The sequence below is a fragment of the Ovis canadensis genome, chromosome 2, assembly GCF_042477335.2.
Source record: "Ovis canadensis isolate MfBH-ARS-UI-01 breed Bighorn chromosome 2, ARS-UI_OviCan_v2, whole genome shotgun sequence".
NCBI classification, from domain to species: domain Eukaryota; kingdom Metazoa; phylum Chordata; class Mammalia; order Artiodactyla; family Bovidae; genus Ovis; species Ovis canadensis.
Window position 1 is genome coordinate 106,521,714 of NC_091246.1, and position 22,387 is coordinate 106,544,100.

At 39.0% G+C, this 22,387-nt stretch overlaps 1 protein-coding gene across 2 annotated transcripts in view; it reads left to right on the plus strand.

Moving 5' to 3' along the window:
• Positions 1-22,387, plus strand: part of GLRA3 (glycine receptor alpha 3) — a 183,074-nt gene that overhangs the window by 101,510 nt on the left and 59,177 nt on the right. For both annotated transcript variants that reach the window (XM_070292284.1, XM_069579441.1), the window contains exon 5: positions 3,086-3,168. In XM_070292284.1, the coding sequence (XP_070148385.1) occupies positions 3,086-3,168 (83 nt within the window). The remainder of the gene's footprint in view (positions 1-3,085; positions 3,169-22,387) is intronic.

Consider the following 22,387-nt stretch of genomic DNA (forward strand, 5'->3'; position numbering starts at 1 on the left):
AATCTACAGCTAGACTCTCAGATCTATTGATTCAGCTCTATCAGTTTCTGCTTTACATATCAGGAGAGTTAAGTCTTAATCTCCTCATCTCTCAGTAAAGGTAGCATCACTTACCTGTAAATTCATATTAAGAAATAAATGAATTAAGGCATATATGAAGTGTTTAAAACAGTGCCTACCACACAGTAAGCAAAAAGTATTACCTAGTATGATATTACAGATAATATTTCAATGCTTATAGTTGAGGCAACTGTCCTTATAACAGTACATTTAGAAATATTAAAAACTAATAAAATGCTTATTGTTTGCAAATAAAGCCTAAAGTGGAGTCAAAAAGCCATTTTACAAAATACTTAAATTAATGGTTGGGACCACATACTCTGGGCAAACAAGCAATGCTTGTTTGAAATTGGTAATACCTTGATTTTAATGAGGTGAATTGTTTAGAATAGATTACAGTCATAGTCTTTTTTTTTTTTTTTTGACATTGCTGCTTAACTGAGCCAAGATGTTTTAAGGGAAAATGAAAGAAACACACATCCTGTTTGCGTGTCTTGTTTCAGAAAAGAGAACGCCATGTCCTCTCTTACACAGTATTTCCTAAACCGTAGAATGTGATTAATTACATCTTGACTTAGTTTTCTTTTGATGTGGTCAGGACAAATCTTTAATTTATATGTTTTAATAAAGAAATGCAGGATCACACTCACCAAGGTGACACATTTTTTCATCCCTGTGCTGTTAAAGAAGCTATTGTATTATACCTTAAACAAAAAGAAAGTCAACAAATGGATTTTTATTCAGGGTATGATTTATGACAGAAATCCTACAAACAGTGTTTTTCATTGCCAAATAATTCCTTCTAAGTATCTTTTTTTAAAAAAAAAAAAGAATTATGCAATGTCCATTTTTTATTTTACGCCAGAAAAATACCAAAGATATGAATTTGACATCACATGCATGGTGAGAGCCTGGAAAAGATTCTAAGAATGCTATTTACTTCCATACAAAAGGTCACAGAAGTAATTCTCTAAGCCAATATTTGAAACTGGCTGGCTAGAGAGTCTTGGATGTTTGGGAAATTAATGAGTGTACGTTCAAATTGTACTTGTGCATATACTTCTAATAAACCTTTTCACAAGACAGAGAACATTGTGTCCAGCAGATTTTACAACTGCCTTTTGAAGAGAGAATTTTGCAGATGGACAATATCACAATGCAGGATCACTTAACCTAGCTGAGTTAGGAGAAAACTTGCTTTTGAAGAATCAATTCTGTGGGTTCTTTTAAGTGTGCTGTGGACTCTAACTTGAATGAATTGTCAGATGATCCCCTGGGACTCTTAAACATTCAGCAGCTTCACTCTCTGTCAGCTTATGCCTCTCAAATGACGTCACTGGGACCCTACCAAGAGTATTCACTGTCAGATGTACATCATTATAGCTTTATGTCTATGGCCCACATAAAAATGCTACTTCAGAGAATGTGGTTGCATTTAGTAGAGCTGATGGTTATTTTTTGCTAAAACTTAATTTTTTAAATAAGTGATTTAATCCTGTCATCTTTGTGTGCATACTGTATAATTTGGGGGAGGAGGAAATGGGGAGGGGTAGTGAGAATGTACTAGTAATCCTTAATAACTAATGCTGATTGTTTACTAGGTGTCAAGCACTTGACTGAGCATTTCACAGATTAACTAATATATTGCTCACAACCTCTCTCCAGAATGGTCACAGAGTTTAGATGAATGACTCAGCCTACAATGTCCACTAATACACTGCATTTCAGTGGGAAAGCTTTTCAATAAAAGGGGCTGGCTAGATGGCACCCCACTCCAGTACTCTTGTCTGGAAAATCCCATGGATGGAGGAGCCTGGTAGGCTGCAGTCCATGGGGTCGCGGAGGGTCGGACACGACTGAGCGACACTTTCACTTTTCACTTTCACGCATTGGAGAAGGAAATGGAAACCCACTCCAGTGTTCTTGCCTGGAGAATCCCAGGGATGGGGGACCCTGGTGGGCTGCCGTCTATGGGGTCGCACAGAGTTGGACACGACTGAAGTGACTTAGCAGCAGCCGCAGAGATTTCTTAGAAAAGAACTTCATTTGAATAAATTTGGATTTATTTGGATGTGGACTTCTTTTTCTCATATCCAGAAACTACAAACTATTGGTAATTCATGAAGATAGATAATCCCTGAAGTCATGTACTCTTTAAAGGAAAAAAAAAAAATCGAGCAGTGAATTACCTGGAAAGTCAACATTATAATACATTCTGACATGAGGAAAAGTAGGGTTCACCATCATGTCATCTCACTTTGTGTGAAGTCACATCAAAAGTTTGTTTGCTGAACACAGAATATGTCACACGTGTTTGAGAGGGCTATTTTGTGGACCTAATACAATGTGGTGAAATGCTCTAATTCCACAACAGGGAAGCCCTAATAACGAGAATTTTGGAGTCCTCTAGATCCAGAGATTTTTTTCCTGCTGGATGTTCACTGAGAAGATCTTCAGTGTAGTTACAAAGACAGTAAAAGATGTCACATGAAATTACTTTCTGGCACTCAGTCTTTTCACATCCAGATTCCAAACCTTGGATCTGTTGGGTTGGCCAGAAAGTTTGTTTGGGTTTTCTGGTAATATCTTATGGAAAAACATAAATGAACTTTTTGGTCAACCAATACTTGCCTCAATGATGTTTTCTCTATGATATGGGGGAATTTTGTCTTTGGGGCTTTGGCATCAATTTTATAAAGCTTACTCTCAAATATCTTTTTAAAAAGGGTCTTTTCTGGAAATAGAGACCACTCTTAGATATCTCCAGTACTATCTAAAGGAAAGCATAAATATAAAAATAAATAACTGTGATTAGATGTTTATATATACAGCTTTTCTTCCCTCCAAAACTAGATTTATTTAAAGGATAGTTATTTCACACTATATATACAAGCTGGAGCAAATTTTCTTGAGTAGATGTTAGCCACAACCTAAACAGCATTGTTTTCCATTGTATCCTGAATAATAGAATATTAACATGATATAATAAATTTCTTTATAAAATGATTACTTTGAATTCTTTCAGGTTGACATTAACACTCTCCTGTCCAATGGATCTCAAGAATTTTCCGATGGATGTACAAACATGTATAATGCAACTGGAAAGCTGTAAGTAAGAATAACATAAGTTTTCCTTAATATTAAAAAACAATAGTAGATATAGATTTCTCTCAGAATACTCGCTGAACATCATTCTCAGAATACCATCTTACCCTCCTTCTCTCAGAATTCCCTTATACTCTTTCTCATGGATAATGAAATCAAACCCTCCCTCACTCAGATATCCTTTCACCAAACTTCTCAAAGTAATTTCTGTTATCATTCTTCTAAAAATTACCTCTGATTCTTTCAGAATTCTGCAGACCCTCTTCTTTCTCTCAGAATTTCCTCACTCTGCTTACTCTCAGAATTCTCTTGGAATCTCCTTCTATGTCTCACATTTCCCTGACTCTCAATCTTTCTCCCAGAATTACATGGAATCTCATTCTTCACAATAATATCTCAAATCTCATTTTCTCAAAATTCAATTTCAATTTCAAGGTGTAAAAATTCCCTCATACTCAACTATAAGCAGGATTCCTTTCACCAAAGGAAACCTGACAGAAAGACTGAAATAAGTATAAAGTTCCTTCACTCAGAATTCCCTCCTACAAACCTCACTCAGAATTTACTCAGAAAAGTCCTACTTTCTCTCAGAAATCTTTCATTCTGTCAGATTTCCCTCGAAGACAAGTCCTTCTTTCTGTCAGAAATCTCCTATCTCTCAGGTTCCCCTAGAAGAGACTTTCTGTCTGTCTAAAGACAGAAAGAAAGACAGAAAGAAATCTCCGTCTTTCTGTTAGGTTTCTATAAAATAAGTGAAAGTGAAAGTGAAGTTGCTCAGTCGTGTCCGACTCTTTGGGACCCCATGAACTGTAGCCTATCAGGCTCCTCCGTCCATGAGATTTTCCAGGCAAGAGTGCTGGAGTGGATTGCCATTTCCTTCTCCAGGGGATCTTCCTGACCCAGGAATCGAACCCCGGTCTCTTGCATTGCAGGCAGATGCTTTACCATCTGAGCCACCAAGGAAGCTTTTATGGATATCATCTTTCTGTCAGGTTTCTATCACAAAGAAATCCTTCTTTCTGTCAGAAATCTCCTTTTTTTTTCCTATCATGTTTCCATCAAAGAAAAGTCCTTCTTTCTGGCATATCTCTTCTTTCTATCAGGTTTCAATCAGAAAGGGTTACCCTGATATTCAGTTGGTAAAGAACCCTCCTGCAATGCAGGAGGCCCCGGATTGATTCCTGGGTCAGGAAGATCTGCCAGAGAAGGGATAGGCTACCCACGCCAGTATTCTTAGGCTTCCCTTGCGGCTCAGCTGGTAAAGTACCTGCCTGTAATGTGGGAGACCTGGATTTGATCCCTGGGTTGGGAAGATCCCCTGGAGAAGAGAAAGGCTACCCACTCTAGTATTCTTGCCTGGAGAATTCCATGGACTGTATAGTCCATGGGGTTGCAAAGAGTTGGACACGACTGAGCAACTTTTACTTCAATCAGAAAAGTCCCTCCTTCTGTCAGAAATTGCCTTCTTTCTGTCAGGTTTCACTCACAAAGAAAACCTTATTTCAGTCAGAAATCTCCTTCTTTTAGTCAGCTTTCCTCAGAAAAGCCCCTCTCTCAGCCAGAAATCAGCTTCTTTCTGTCAGGTTTCTCTCACAGGAAAAATCTTCTTTTTGGAAGAAAACATCTTCTTTCTTTCAGTATCCCTCAGAAATATTCTTTCTGTCAGAATAGCCTTCTTTCTATCAGGATTCTCTCCCAGAAAAGACCTGTCTGTCAGAAAACTTCTTTTCATCAGGTTTCCCTCAGAAATGTCCTTCTTTCTGTCAGGTCCCCCCCCCCCAAAAAAAAAAAACCCACATTCTTTCTGTCAGAAATCTTCTTCTTTCTGTCAGATTTTCCTCAGAAACGTCCTTCTTTCTGTCAGTAAAGAACTTCTTCCTGTCTGATATCTCCTTTCTGGCAGTTTTCCCTCAGGAACATCCTTCTTTCTGTCAGAAATTCTTTCTGTCAGGTTTCTCTCCCAGAAAAGACCGTGTTTCTGTCAGAAATCACCTTCTTTGTGTCAGGTTTCCCTCAGAATCATCCTCTTTTTCTGTCAGAAATTGCCTTCTTTCTGCCACATTTCTCTCCCAGAAAAGACCTTCTTTCTGTGCGATATCTCCTTTCTGTTAGGTTTCCCTCAGAACACCCTTCTTTCTGTCAGAAATCTCCATCTTTCCATTAGGTTTCCCTCAGAAATGTCTTTCTTTCTGTCAGAAATTGCCTTCTTTCTGTCAGATTTTGCTCCCAGGAAAGACATTTCTGTCAGAAAACTCCTTCTTTCCATCAGGTTTCCCTCAGAAACATCCTTCTTTCTGTCAGGTTTCTCTCCCCCAAAACATACTCTGTCAGAAATCTTCTTTGTGTTAGGTTTCGCTCAAAAATGTCTTTCTTTCTGTCAGAAATTGCCTTATTTTTGTCAGGATTCTTTCCCCAAAAAAGACCTTTCTGTCAGAAAACTCCTTTTCATCAGGTTTCCCTCAGAAATGTTCTATCTGTCAGAAGTTCCCTTCTTCCTGTTAGGTTTATCCCCCCCAAAACACATTCTTTCTGTCAGAAATCTTCTTTGAGTCAGGATTCACTCAGAAACATCCTTCTTACTGTCAGAAATCTCCTTTTTTCTGTCAGGTTTCTTTCCCAGAAAAAACCTTCTTTCTGTCAGAAATCCCCTTCTTTGTGTCAGGTTTCCCTCAGAATCGTCCTTTTTTTCTGTCAGAAATTGCCTTCTTTCTGTCACATTTCTCTCCCAGAATAGACCTGATTTCTGTCCAATATCTCCTTCTTTCTGTTAGGTTTCCCTCAGAAACACTCTTCTTTCTGTCAGAAATCTCCATCTTTCCATCAGGTTTCCCTCAGAAACATCCTTCTTTCAGAAAGTGCCTTCTTTCTGTCAGGTTTATATTCCAGAAAAGACCTTCTTTCTGTTAGAAATACCCTTCTTTGTGTCAGATTTCCCTCAGAAACTTCGTTTTTTTCTGTCATGTCAGAAATTGCCTTCTGTCAGATTTCTCTCCCAGAAAAGACCTTCTTTCTATCAGAAATCCCCTTCTTTGTGTCAGGATTCCCTCAGAATCGTCCTTTTTTTCTGTCATAAATTGCTTTCTTTCTGTCAGGTTTCTCTCTGAGAAAAGACCTTCTTTCTGTCAGGTATCTCCTTCTTTCTGTTAGGTTTCCCTCAGAAATACCCTTCTTTCTGTCAGAAATCTCCATCTTTCCATCAGATTTCCCTCAGAGATGGCCTTCTTTCTGTCAGGTTTCTCTCCGAGAAAAGACCTCCTTTCTATCAGAAATCCCCTTCTTTGTGTCAGGATTCCCTCAGAATCGTCCTTTTTTTCTGTCATAAATTGCTTTCTTTCTGTCAGGTTTCTCTCTGAGAAAAGACCTTTCTGTCTGACATCTCCTTCTTTCTGTCAGGTTTCCCTCAGAAACATCCTTCTTTCTGTCAGAAATCATCTTCTTTCCATCAGATTTCCCTCAGAAATGTCCTTTTTGTCAGAAATTGTCTTCTTTCTGTCAGGTTTATCTCCCAGAAAAAAAAAAAAACAAACCCTTATTTCTGTCTGGAATCTTCTTTCCATTAGGTTTCCCTCAGACACATCCTTCTTTCTGTCATTTGTCAGAAATCACCCTCTTTCTGTGAGGTTTCTCTCCTAGAAAAAGACGTTCTTTCTGTCAAAAATCTCCTCCTTTGTGTCAGGTTTCCCTCAGAAGCGTCCTTCTTTCTGTCAGAAATCACCTTCTTCCTGTCAGGTTTCTTCAGAAAAACATTTTCTTTCTGTCAGAAATCTCCTTCCTATCTAGTTTCTATCTGAATTCTCTTTTTTTTTCCCAAAAAATATTCTAGGAAAAAACATGTAAAAATTAGTAGATTTATAATATGGATGATATATATTATTTGTTTTTTAGTTTTTTTCTGACATTTACTGAAAAGACATGTTATTTTGCACCTGTTATGGATTGGTATCTCTCTTACATTCTATACACTCTATATTGCCATTTAAAGTAAATTTCAAACTAGAAATGCCATTTTTGAAGATTAAGAAATATCTATTCTCTTTATATTCATCAATGGTAAAATGGATGCTAACATTGAAAAATATGGTACTTTTTAAAATGAAGCATGTGCTGGAATCCAAACATTGTTATGTGTTATTTCTCATACACACAACAGAACTGTTGTTATTGTCATGTTTCCACCTGTGTAAATCGTTACTTTGAGTATATTTACCCCAATTTATTGAGGTGATAAGTACAAACTACACCTTCTTTCTGTCAAGTTTCTTTCCCAGAAAAGACCTTCTTTCTGTCAGAAATCTCCTTCTGTCAGGTTTCCCTCAGAAATGTCCTTCTTTCTGTCCAAAATATTAACACATGAAAATTTTAGGTCCTTTTCTTTCTTTAAACTTATCTGTTTATTACCCCAAACTTGGTTGGTTTTAAGTTTTTAATGCCATGCACAAAGGCGACATTATGTAATATTTTTGTGAAAAATATTATTTGTGAAAAGTGATTTTGTGAAAAATCATATTTAGAAAAAAATGCCTGTTTGACATATTCTTTTAGAAAAAAACTGCAGCTGGAACTTCAGAATTGGTGGCATGAGAGTCCAGGCCTGTAGTGTGGTGAATCTGCCACTAGAGGGCATGCCTACTTCATAGGGGGACTTGCTGCCAACCCTGCACCCTGGTTTTCTCTTAAAGTAAGGAAGTGCAAATACCTATTTCTTTGATAATAAAATTTAGCAGGAATATAATATAACATCTTCTTGTTAAATTTAAATACATTACATAAGTAAGTGGATTAATTTCATTAATATAAGTTAATTAATGTGAATATATTAATTTACTCAATTAATATTTACATTTTATTAACTTAAATATAGGGCTTCCCTGGTGGCTCAGAGGTTAAAGCATCTGCCTGCAATGCAGGAGACCTGGGTTCAATCCCTGGGTCAGGAAGATCCCCTGGAGAAGGAAATGGCAACCCACTCCAGTATTCGTGCCTGGAGAATCCCATGGATGGAGGAGCCTGGTGGGCTACAGTCCACGGGGTTGCAGACTTGGACATGACTAAGCGACTTCACTTTCACTTTCAACTTAAATATTGATCACACCCGTGGATAAATTGAATGAAAGGAAAATAAAAATTTAGTTTTAATTGGAAGAGCTATTTAGCAATAAGAATGGGAGGTTGGAGTTGGGAGTAGGAAGCAATACAGGATTCCTAGCAGTGTTGATTTCTAACTCTACCTAGAAGGCATTCTAAAGACAGGTATCTTTGTTGCAAAATTAGGTACATGGAGAGTATGGAGGAAAAAAAAACATATGAAAAATAGTCTAAGACAGACTGGTTCCCTAATTATTAATTTAAGAATACTAAATATTATCCAATAGTGAGGAGCTGTGGAAGATTTAGGAGCAAGAACATGAGTTGGTTAATATTATGCTCTTGAAGATTCTCTCATACAGATGAATCAAGTTATTTAAGAAGGTTCCATAATATTCCAATAAAAAGAATAAAAGTAGGAGCAAAGAGGAGCAGTATGGAAGGTATATACAATACAGATTGATGCTGTAGAGGAAGCAAAATGTTATCTTTACCTTCTTAGGCTCCTCAGCCTTGGCCTGAAAATTAAGCAGAAATAAAACATGAACAGAAGAAAAGGATACACATTTATTTAATACAAGTTTTACAGAAGGAAATGAATAGTCAAGGAAGTGGCAAAGCCTAAATTCTTTTATACCAGGTTAAACAAAGAAAAGCGAGAAGCAGTTGTGGAAAAGTAATGCTATGTGAGGAAGCGAAAGGAAGATGAGAATTATTTTAACAAGATCTGTACAGAATTCTCTTGGCTTTGATCCCCTGTTGAAGAGTGTTTCTTTTTCTCCTAGTACAAGGAGTACATCTTTACATGGAAGTTTTTAATCTACTGTTTTCAGAAAGAAAAGGAGAGATTAAAATGCCCTTCTCACACCTGCTGTTTTCCAGGTGCCTTTAGCTTAAAATCATTCTTCTGCCACAAAGTGGATGCAAAGTCTCTGATTGCCCAGTTAGTCAGAGACAAAGAGCTTAGATAAGTAGAATCATTTTGGAAATACTGACAGAGAAAAAAACAGAATGAGAAGTAAATGTTAAGAGGAATATTGATAAATCCAGTCTTAATATATTTGTGATTTGGGAAATGTACATAAAAAGCCAAAGGAAGGAGTTAGCACTGAAGATGTACTGTTTTTTGTAATATAATTTTAATTGAAGGATAATTATATTACAATGTTGTGTTGATCTCTGCTGTGCAACAAGGTGAATCAGCTATAAGTATACACATATTCCTTCCCTCTGGAGCCTCCCTCCCACGCCCCATCCCACCTCTCCAGTTCATCACAGACACAGAGCTGAGCTCACTGTGTTATGAAGATGTACTGTTATGAGCCATCTACAGAGTAGTTCAACAAGATGAAATTTCTAAAGGAGAGAGTATAGAGATGCAAGCAAACCCACAAAGAAGAACCAACTCTTAAGAAAGACCTACATTTAGAGGTTGCTGTTGTTCAGTTGCTCATACGTGTCCAACTCTTTGCTACCCCATGGACTGAAACATGGGGTAAAGACAGGCTTCCCTGTCTTTTACAATCTCCCAGGGTTTGCTCAAGTTCATGTCCATTGAGTCAGTGATGCTATCTAACCATCTCATCTTCTGCCATCCCCTTCTCCTCCACCCTCAATCTTTCCCAGCATGAGGGTCTTTTTAAATGAGTTGGCTCTTTGCATCAGGTGGCCAAAGTAGTGGAGCCTCAATGTCCATCCAATGAATATTCAGGTTTGACTGGTTTGATCACCTTGCAGTCTAAGGGACTCTCAAGAATGCTCCCCAGCACCACAATTTGAAAGCATCAATTCTTCTTTCAGCTCTCACATCTATACACAACTACTTAAAAAAACATAGCTTGACTATATGGACCTTTGTTGACAAAGTGATGTCTGTGCTTTTTAATACACTCTCTAATTTGGTCATTGCTTTCTTTCCAAGGAGCAAGTGTGTTTTAATTTCATAGTTGCAGTCATCATCCACAGTGACACTGGAGCCCAAGAAAATAAAATCTGGCATTGCGTCTACTTTTTTCCTCTTCTATTTGCCACGAAGTGATGGGAGCAGATGCCATGATCTTAGTTTTTAGAATGTTGAGTTTTAAGCCAGCTTTTTCACTCTCCTCTTTCATTCTCATCTAGAGGCTCTTTTGTTCATATTTGCTTTCTGCCATTAGAGGGGTATCATCTGCATATCTGAGGTTGTTGATATTACTCCTCGCAATCTTGATTTTAGCTTGTGGTTCATCCAGCCGGCATTTTGCATGATATACTCTGCTGCTACTAAGTCACCTCAGTCGTGTCCGACTCTGTGTGACCCCATAGATGGCAGCCAACCAGGCTCCCCTGTCCCTGGGATTCTCCAGGCAAGAACACTGGAGTGGGTTGCCATTTCCTTCTCCAATGCGTGAAAGTGAAAGTGAAAGGGAAGTCACTCAGTCATGTCCGACTTTTCTCTGCATATGTTAAATAAACAAAATGACAATATACAGCCTTGTCCTACTCTTCACAATTTTGAACCAGTCAGTTGTTCCATGTAGGGTTCTAAGTGTTGCTTCTTGATCTGCATATAGGTTTCTCAGGAGATAGGTAAAGTGGTCTGGTATTCCCATCTCTTTAAGAATTTTCCAGTTTTTTTTTTTGATCCATACAGTCAAAGGCTTTAGCATAGTCAATAAAGCAGAAGTAGATGTTTTTCTTGTATTCTTTTCCTTTTTCTATGATCCAATGAATGTTGGCAATTTGATTTGTGGTTCCTCTGCCTTTTCTCAACTCAGCTTATATGTCTGGAGGTTCTGGGTTCATGCACTGTGGAAGCCTAGTTTGAAGGATTTGGAGTATAACTTTTCTAGCATGTGAAATGAGCGCAACTGTATGGTGAGGAGGAGGGAGTGGCAAACCACTCCAGCATTCTTGCTGCGGGAACCCCATGGAGAGTATCAAAAGGAAAAATGGAAACTTTACCCTTAGATTAACCTGAAATGCTGAATCCTATCACTGAGAATTCCACTGAAATAAAGGAAGAATGTGGTCCATTTATATGGCCCAAGGTCAGATGTTTCCTTTATGAAATCTAAAGGCCTGTCGCACAGTCCAGGGGTCCCCATCCTCCAGGATCTAATGCCTGATGATCTGAGGCAAAACTGATGTAATAACAATAGAAATGAAGTACGCAACGAATGTAATGAGCTTGAATCATTCCCAAACCATCTCTTCCTCCCCCTGGTCTGTGGAAATATTGTCCTCCTCAAAAATGGTCCCTGGTGCCAAAAAGGTTGGAGACCACTGCCATGGTCTACTTACTCCTCAAATCTCAACAGAGTTTTACCCAACTGCTTTTATTTACCCCAAATTTTAACATACCATTTTCTTCTGGTCTTGAATATCCTTCTTTCAACCTCAGAAGAGAATTCTGAAATAAATACAGTAAATGCTTGCTTTGGGTTGAAAAGAAATTGTGTTAGCTTATTTTTCCTTCTTTGTAGTAGTCATTTTTTTACTCTCCAAGTCCAGCCAGAAAATACAGGCCAGTTACTTTGACAATTTGCATTTTCCAAAATTTACATCAGTAGAAGCCTAATAAAATATAGCATTCTACAATGAAGCCCTGCTTTTCACTAAGAGTTTTATTTAATTTTAAAATAAGCTATAATTTGCACCCTGATTTTTGCTGGCAATATATAAAACTGAGTGGCATTTCTAGTGAAGCTGAACTAAATATTAAAGTGATCACTAACTTTGCTTCTCAGAATGAGATGTACTAGTTTAGTTTACTGAAGTTCAAGATTCAATACATGATTCATTTATTTTTAATTGACTGTATGAAGTAAAACTTAGGGCTATCTTTAAAAATAATTTTTCATTGATATTGCTGTTTTGCTTATAAAAGCATCTTACTTGTTTCCTTCATAAGTAGCTAATCTACAAGGGAAGGAAACACAGGTATTTTATAATTTAGACTACGCCCCTAAGGAATTTACAGTGCAAAGCAACGTGCAGAAATAGGGGTAAGGAAAAAAAAAAAGATTTAGTTTTCAGCTTTCATTTATGTCATAAATAAACTTTCTAAATGGGCAGTTTTTTTTCCCCTAGTTAAAAAAAGAAATGGAGGATATTTTTAATCTTGAAAGAATATTGGATAGTACTTTCTTTGAGTCATAATAAAGCTTTCTTGTTCATTAAAAGACTGTGTTGACTTTAAAAAATGTACAACATGAGAGTTGTGAGTTAAATTTTATTTGGGACAAAATGAGGACTTAGCCCAGAATACATATCAGATAGCTCTGAGATGCTGTTCCAAAGAGCCAAAGGGGCAGCGGGGGAATGAGTATGTATGTGATTTTGGTGAAGAGGGAATACATGCAATCAAACACATATTTTTTTATAGAAGGTTTCTGTTAGTCACAAGAAGCAGTCATCTCCATGAAGGATTGTAGTGCTTTTCTAGTTATGAGGAAATAAGAGAATTGGGCTCATAAAATCGGCGCCTGAAAATATCTATCTGCAGACCTGTTCTGCCAGTTTTTCCTTGAGCACAGATTGCCTCATTACCATTCTCCACCCTGAACTCCGTTCAATGGGTGTTGAAGATCAGCAGCTGCAGCAACACATGATTTAATCTTTGTAGAGGGCTTCCCAGGTGGCTCAGTGGTAAAGAATCCACCTGCCAATGCAGGAGGTGCAGGAGATACGGGTTCAATCCCTGGGTTGGGAAGATCCGCTGGAGAAGAGAAAGGCAACTCACTCCAGTATTCTTGCCTGGAGAATTCTGTGGACAGAAGAGCCTCAGCAGGCTATAGTCCATGGGGTCACAAAGAGTCAGACACGACTGAGTGACTAACACTTTCTTTCAGAGGTAAATAGCAAGTGCCTATATCAATAACCTCAGATATGCAGATGACACCACCCTTATGGCAGAAAGTGAAGAGGAACTGAAGAGCCTCTTGATGAAAGTGAAAGAGGAGAGTGAAAAAGTTGGCTTAAAGCTCAACATTCAGAAAACGAAGATCATGGCATCTGGTCCCATCACTTCATGGGAAATAGATGGGGAAACAGTGGAAACAGTGTCAGACTTTATTTTTTGGGGCTCCAAAATCACAGCAGATGGTGACTGCAGCCATGAAATTAAAAGACGCTTACTCCTGGGAATAAAAGTCATGACCAACCTAGATAGCATATTCAAAAGCAGAGATGTTACTTTGCCGACTAAGGTCCATCTAGTCAAGGCTATGGTTTTTCCTGTGGTCATGTATGGGTGTGAGAGTTGGACTGTGAAGAAGGCTGAGCGCAGAATTTTGAACTGTGGTATTGGAGAAGACTCTTGAGAGTCCCTTGGACTGCAAGGAGATCCAACCAGTCCATTCTGAAGGAGATCAGCCCTGGGATTTCTTTGGAAGGAATGATGCTAAAGCTGAAACTCCAGTACTTTGGCCACCTCATGCGAAGAGATGACTCATTGGAAAAGACCCTGATGCAGGGAGGGATTGGGGGCAGGAGGAGAAGGGGACGACAGAGGATGAGATGGCTGGATGGCATCACTAACTCGATGGACATGAGTCTGAGTGAACTGCGAGAGTTGGTGATGGACAGGGAGGCCTGGCATGCTGCAGTTCATGGGGTCGCAAAGAGTCGGACACGACTGAGCGACTGAACTGAACTGAACTGATGGTAAGTGCCAATTTGTAGTTGGCGACAGTATGGCATAGGATACATAAGCTATCACTATATCCAATAAACAGTATAATTCTGCATTTCACATCTAAAGAACAATGTAGATAATGAAAGAAGAAAACATCACAAGAGAAGTTAAAGAAATTTTAATTATTCAATTTGGAAAAGAAAATATGAGGAAAAAATTCACTGATGAAAGAATTCTTTCTGCAAAGGACAGCTTAAGTCCCTAAAATTATAGTAAAAGTTATTTATAAGAGTTAAAATGAATAAAAATTACTGACTGAAATTTTGAGAAGCTTTTGAAATATGCTTTCATGAGGTTTTCAAATAGATATATCTAAAATAGATTAGAGTTCTTTGCTATTTAATTTTTCAGATTCATTTCGAAACCATGTCTGATAAGATTCAGACTGGTTACTCTGGAATTTATGTTAAGACTAATTTTTAAAAAATAACTGGTTACAGTTATTTCCTAATAATCTCTATTGTTATTCAAGCTCTTTCACAATTTTAAAAAAGTGTGAATATTATTCAAAATAATATTATGCTTTTTGCCTGGCTAGTTAGAGATACAAATTGTTCTTATTTTCTGAGTAGTTATTACTTAAGCCTCTGTGGTTACAATGGTGGTTAGAAAGCAAGTTTTCGCAAGACAAAAATATTCACTAATGAACTGACTAGCTACTTGGAAAATCAGTTCCCACTTAAACATTAAATATTCCATTCTATTTAACACATTTATTTAACATATTCTATTTAACTCTTCTAATATGTCCATATATTTGTAATTTGAATTTTGCTAATTATTAGATATTCTGAGTGTTTGACAATATAATAAAGACCATGTAGTTACAAATCTTTCAAAAAGATAACGTCACAATGGTTTTATATTCATTCAGTTCAGTTCAGTTCAGTCGCTCAGTCGTGTCCGACTCTTTGTGACCCCATGAGTCGCAGCACGCCAGGCCTCCCTGTCCATCACCAACTCCCAGAGTTCACTCAGACTCACGTCCATCGAGTCCGTGATGCCATCCAGCCATTTCATCCTCTGTTGTCCCCTTCTCTTCCTGCCCCCAATCCCTCCCAGCATCAGAATCTTTTCCAGTGAGTCAACTCTTCGCAGGAGGTGGCCAGAGTACTGGAGTTTTAGCTTTAGCATCATTCCCTCCAAAGAAATCCCAGGGCTGATCTCCTTCAGAATGGACTGGTTGGATCTCCTTGCAGTCCAAGGGACTCTCAAGAGTCTTCTCCAACACCACAGTTCAAATGCATCAATTCTTCGGCGCTCAGCCTTCTTCACAGTCCAACTCTCACATCCATACATGACCACAGGAAAAACCATAGCCTTGACTAGATGGACCTTAGCCGGCAAAGTAATGTCTCTGCTTCTGAATATGCTATCTAGGTTGGTCATAACTTTTCTTCCAAGGAGTAAGTGTCTTTTAATTTCATAGCTGCAGTCATCATCTGCAGTGATTTTGGAGCCCCAAAAAATAAAGTCTGACACTGTTTCTACTGTTTCCCCATCTATTTCCCATAAAGTGATGGGACCGGATGCCATGATCTTCGTTTTCTGAATGTTGAGCTTTAAACCAACTTTTTCGCTCTCCTCTTTTACTTTCGTTATATTCATTACTTATCTGATTTAGCATTGCTGCTACTACTGCTAAGTCACTTCAGTTGTGTCCGACTCTGCGACCCCATAAACAGCAGCCTACCAGGTTCCCCTGTCCCTGCGATTCTCCAGGCAAGAACACTGGAGTGGGTTGCCATTTCCTTCTCCAATGCATGAAAGTGAAAAGTGAAAGTGAAGTCGTGTCTGACTCCTAGCGATCCCGTGGACTGCAGCCTACCAGGCTCCTCCATCCATGGGACCTTCCTGGCAAGAGTACTGGAGTGGGTTGCCATTGCCTTCTAGGTTTTATTTCCATTTAAATATCAGCAAGTTAAGGCTTACAAAGCTTAAGAGACTTTCCCAAAGTCACACAATTAAGAAGTAGACAAAGCAAATTCATGTGAATTAATAGCCCACAAACTTGCATTAAGCAGCATTCATTCAGTCACTTTGAACTCTATCTGACAATTTCAAAATATTTATAGTGTGTGACTATGGTATACATAATTTAGCTCTACAGTTAAATATACCCAGTAATTTTACTTGCTTTCTCAGATGAAAGGGCTTAGAGTTCCTTCCTCTGCCTATTTCTCCTCCCCTGAATGTCTTCCCTTGTACTACAATTGGCCTAAACCAAGTTGTGGGTTTCCCAGGTGACTCTAGCGGTAAAGAACCCACTTTCCAATGCAAAAGATGTAAGAGATGCTGGTTCGATCTTGGGGACAGGAAGATGCCCCTGGAGGAAGGCATGGCAACCCGCTCCAATGTTCTTGCCTAGAGAATCCCGAGGACGTGGAGCCTGGAAGGCTACGGTCCACAGGGTTGCAAAGAGTTGGACATGACTGAAGCCTCTTAGCATGCACGTAAACCAAAGTGTACTCCTCCCCACCCACCAACGCGCATCCCTCCACCCCCCTTCCACCTTGGCTGACAATGCCAATCATTTTGTGACGTGCAGTCTAAGATCTGAGATCACAGGGAGCTGCAGAACACTCTTGACCCAGGCCACATCTACATCAGCTACTGTGGATACCACAAGTAAGTTCTATGTATCTTGTTTCACGTCTACCCAACTGGATGACTTGACTAATTACAACTTTGCCTTTGCCCCAGTTAATCATCATTATGTTAGATTCAGCCCATAATCCTTACCTGATGATCTGTATCTTTTCTAGTTAATAGTCTAGAGAATTGAGCAACGTACCATTATACAATCTGAAAAGGGCTGGTCTGATAAAATGCTTCAACAATGCACGAGAGATATTCTTCTAGATGGGGTACTACTCAGAAGAAAAAAATTAACAATTGCTCTTTAAATCAGTTATAAATCACTTACACATATTGTCCTTAACAGTATTTTGAAATCCTTGTTCATAAGGATAACATAAGAATTCATTCAATATATACATTTGCCTGACAATTCTAGCACACTTGGTCCTAAGATCATGACATGATGTTAATAAGCATGGCTTCTCCTTTATGACGCTATTGGCATCTGCTGACCATGGATGGCTTCCTAACTTCCCTACTCACAGACTAAATTTTAACCTCTCCAGAATTTTGTGGGTTTGGTGTTAAGCTCCTTTATTTTTAATGCACAGTCTACCTGTTAATAAACTTGAATATATTCTCAGCTTTAATCTCATGATAGCTTTGCAATTCTTCAGCCTACTTCTGACCACCTTTTCTCACAAGTCAATCTCTATCCAATTATATTTTTATATTTCCTTAATAATAACTATCACTGTATTTCCTTAATAATACCTATTATATTTCCTTAATAATACCTATGAGTTCCACCCCTGCCACTACATCCAGGCTCCCTGAAATTGTCTTTTTTGTTTGTAATTTATTATTCTCAGAAATTATGATGAAAATTAAGATAATGTTCTCTTTCTTTCTCTTAACCACAGATAATCATGTGTGCATGTCTTACCTAGAGCAGTTAAGGTGGCCCACTGTAATTATATTTAAACCATGGATTCTTTATTTTATTGGAATATAATTGCTTTACAATACTGTGTTAGTTTCTGCTGTACAATGAAGTGAATCAACCATACGTGTACATATATCCCCCTGCCCCTTGAACCTCCTCCTCCACCCATCCCTATCCCACCCATCTAGGTCATCACGGAGAACTGAGCTGAGCTCTCTCTGCTTTACAGCAGCTTCCCACCAGCAACCTATGTTACACATTGTTCTTGTGTAAGAACAGTCCTTCGGTCCTGTCCGACTCTTTGTGGAATGCAGCATACCAGGCTTCCTTGTCCTTCACTATTTCCCAGAGTTTGCTCAAGTCATGTCCATTGAGTCAGTGATGCCATCCAACCATCTCATCCTCTGTTGCCTCCTTCTCCCTCTGCCCTCAATCTTTCCCAGCATCAGGGTCTTTTCAAATGAAGCAGTTCTTCACGTCTGGTGGCCAAAGTATTGTAGCTTCAGCTTCAGCATCAGCCCTTCCAAAGAATATTCAGGACTGATTTCCTTTAGGATTGACTGGCTTGATCTCCTTGCTGTCCAAGGGACTCTCAAGAGTCTTCTCCAACACCACCGTTCAAAAGCATCAATTCTTCGGCGCTCAGCCTTCTTTATAGTCCAACTCTCACATCCGTATATAACTACAGGAAAAACCATAGCTTTGACTGCTGCTGCTAAGTTGCTTCAGTCGTGTCCGACTCTGTGCGTCCTCAGAGACGGCAGCCCACCAGGCTCCCTCATCCCTGGGATTCTCCAGGCAAGAACACTGGAGTGGGTTTCCATTTCCTTCTCCAATGCACGAAAGTGAAAAGTGAAAGTCAAGTCGCTCAGTCGTGTCCAAATCCTAGCGACCCCATGGACTGCAGCCTACCAGGCTCCTCCGTCCATGGGATTTTTCCAGGCAAGAGTACTGGAGTGAGTTGCCATTGCCTTCTCCATAGCTTTGACTAGATGGGTCTTTGTTGGCAAAGTTAAGTTTCTGCTTTTTTAATATGCTGTCTAGGTTTGTCATAGTTTTTTTTTTCCCAAGTAGCAAGGATCTTTTAATATCGTGGCTGCAGTCACCGTCCGCAGTGATTTTGGAGGCCCCCAAAATAAAATCTGTCACTGTTTTCACTTTTTCCCCATCTATTTGCCATGAAGTGGTGGGACTGGATGCCATGATCTTAACTTTTTGAATGCTGAGTTTTAAGCCAGCTTTTTCATTCTCCTCTTTCACTTTTATCAAAAGGCTCTTTAGTTCGGCTTTGCTTTCTGCCTTTAGGGTGGTATCATCTGCATATCTGAGGTTGTTGATATTTCTCCTGGCAATCTTGATTCTAGCTTGTGATTCATCCAGCCTGGCATTTCCTATAATGTACTCTGCATATAAGTTACATAAGCAGGGTGACAATATACAGCCTTGGTGTACTCTAGTAGTATATATATATGTTAATCTTTCTCTCCCAATTGATCCCACCCTCCCCTCCTTGCTGTGAGCTCTTTAAGGAGATTATCAATTAGCTCTGTGGAACAAGTGCCCTCTCTACATACAGTGAATGCCTTGAGGCTAACCCATCATCTTACCCATGCTCTACTTTTAACTCATGCCATGATGCCACTACGGTCTTCTGGAAGCTATGCTGTCCTCATTCTTCTTCTGCCTAAGACTTTCAGGAGTTTTTCTTTTGAACTTTTAATTTTTATTTGGTAAAATACACAAACATAAAGGCTTCCAAGATGGCTCAGTGGTAAAGAATCTGCCTGCCAATGAAGGAAACATAGGAGACATGGATTTGATTCCTGGGTGGGTAAGACCCCCTGGAGGAAATGGCAGCCCACTCCAGTATTCTTGCTTGGGAAATCCCATGGACAGAGAAGTCTGGTGGGCTCTAGTTCAGTGGGTTGCAAAGAGTCAGACATGACTGAGTGCCTAGGCAGGTATGCACATACACATACTTAAAATTCACCATCTTAACCATTTTCAAATGTACAGCTCAGTATTGTTAAGTATATCGCATTGCTATACAACCAGTCTCCAGAATTTTTTCATTTTGTGAGACAAACTTTGTACCCATGAAACAACTCAGTATTTCCTCCTCCTTCCAGCCCCTGGAAACCACCATTATATTTTCTGTTTCCATGGATTTGATTACTCTAGATACTTCATATATGTTAATCGTATAGTATTTGTCTTGTGAGTTAACATAATACCCTCATGGTTCATCCATGTTGTGGAAAGTATGAGAGTTTCTTTCATTTTCAAGTGTGAGTAATATCCCATTGTGTGCCACATTTTGCATGTGATATACATGCAATTCATTCATTTGTTGATGGATACTTGGATTGCTTCCACCTTTTAGCTGTTGCGAATAGTGATGCTATGAAAGTGAAGTCGCTCAGTCATGTCCGACTCTGCAATCCGTGGACTGTAGCCCACCAAGCTCCTCTGTCCATGGGATTCTCCAGGCAAGAATACTGGAGTGGGTTGCCATTTCCTTCTCCCTGCTATGAGAGGGGAGTACAAATATCTCTTCAAGACCTTGCTTTTAATTATTTTGGCTATATATCCAGAAGTAGAATTTCTGAATCATAAGCTAACACTATTTTTAATTTTTTGAGGAACTGTTATCCCATTTCGGAGAAGGCGATGGCACCTCACTCCAGTACTCTTGCCTGGAAAATCCCATGGATGGAGGAGCCTGGTAGGCTGCGGTCCATGGGGTCTCGAAGAGTCGGACATAACTGAGCGACTTCCCTTTCACTTTTCACTTTCCTGCATTGGAGAAGGAAACGGCAACCCACTCCAGTGTTCTTGCCTGGAGAATCCCAGGGACGGGGGAGCCTGGTGGGCTGCCGTCTATGGGGTCACACAGAGTCGGACATGACTGAAGTGACTTAGCAGCAGCAGTCATCCCATTTTCCATGATAGCTGCACCATTTTATGTTTCCATCAGCAGTGCACAAGTGTTCTAATTACTCCCATCCTTGCCGATAGTTGTTATCTGCATTTTTTTTTTGGTAGCCATCCCAATGGATAGGAGTTTCAGTAATCCTTTTAGAATACTCAAGATCAACCTAGAGGGATGGTATGGGATGGGAAGGAGGTTCAGGAGGGAAGGGACATATGTGTACTTATGTCTGGTGCATGTTGATGTATGGCAGAAACCAACACGATATTCCAAAGCAATTATCCATCAATTAGAAATAAAAGGAGTACTCAAAATCACCTTCAATTTAAAGTGTTATATCATTTTTCTTGCATCCTACCACTTTCTATTTATAGCTCAGAGTGTCACAATTTTCTTTCTTGCTTAATTAATTCCCCAAATAACCCCAGTTCCTCCAGCCCTCCTATTTGCCACCTACTCCAAATGATCTTTCCAGAGTATGCTTTTTCAAAACTTGAGTGTCCCTTCTCCAGAGGTTGTCCCATGTTTAATCTCAATAACTTCTTAAACTGTGCAATGCATTGCTACTACCTATATAAGAGAACAAATTCAGGAAAATTCACTGTACCTTTGTCTTTCATTAAGAAACTACGTAAACTATGTAGATCTATTATTTTTCCAGATATTCAGTTTTCAGTTTTGTAAGATAAGTGAACTGCATTAGAGGACAACAAAGGTTCCCTCAATTCTCGAATCCCATACATTTTTCAAATATGCAAGACCATAGATCTGACATGTAACATTAAAAACATCACATCTACAAACCATGGTGTATCTATAAAAAGGAATTGAGAAAAAAAAACAATGAAAAAAAATTATAACTTGAATTATCTATAATGAAAATCAAGACAAAAACAAGCCAAACTAAAACACAAGAAAATGAAAATATGAAAGAAAGAAAACAATATGCAATGAAAGTTTGGAGAAAATAATCTTTTTTTTTTTTAATGGAACACAAGAATGTGATTAAATAGTTTACATGAATACACTGGTGAGATGGTCTTTAGAAGCATTTTTAATGCAATACTGAGGTCAAAACTCAGGACCAGTGGCGATGACAATGCCAGTGGCTGACAAATTCACATTTTTCCCTCTGGGACAGCTATGGCCATAGGTTGCTTGTGTCATGTTGTACGTATCCTGCTCACATTCCAGGAAATTTTAAAGTCTCTAAGGCATTTATAGAATGCTTAATCAAATTTCTGGAATCTCTTAAGTCCCAAGTAAGCTTATGTCTTTTTCACGAAATACCCACCTGTGGTAGCCAGTCCCTAGACATTTGTTGATTTCTTTGCCTTCTGCATCAGAGTGGAAAGAGAGTCCATATGCAAATCTATAAAACGGAACAAAATGAAAAAAAAAAACAGCCAAACCCACTATCAAATTGTTATCACTTGTTAGGAGTAAGGACTCATATCATTGCCAGTCCTTAGGTCTGCTGGAGAAGTTTTGACTTAAAATAATAAATACAGTTATAATGAGTTCATAAATGTGAGCAGTTTCTGCAATATGCTCTTTATATATTAATACGATACAAATATGCCATCAATAGGGGCTTCCCAGGTGGTGCTAATAAAAAACCCAGTAAAGAACCCACCTGCCACTGCAGGAGAGATAAGATGTGCAGGTTCGATCTCTGGGCCAGGAAGATCCCCTGGAAGAGGGCATGACAATTCACTGTAGTATTCTTGCCTGGAGAATCCCATGGAAAGGGGAACCTGGTGGACTGCAATCCATAGGGTCACACAGAGTTGGACACGACTGAAGCCACACACACCACCAATAGAATTCAGAGCATTGTCTAAGAATAGTGGGTTTTCCCCCCTAAGTTAACAGCAGTTTCATAAATTTTTCCAAAATTACTCTTGGAACTGATGTGAGTAGTCTGGACACACTTCACTTCAATCGCTCAGTTGTGTCTGACTCTTTGTGACCCCATGGGCTGCAGCACCCCAGGCTTCCC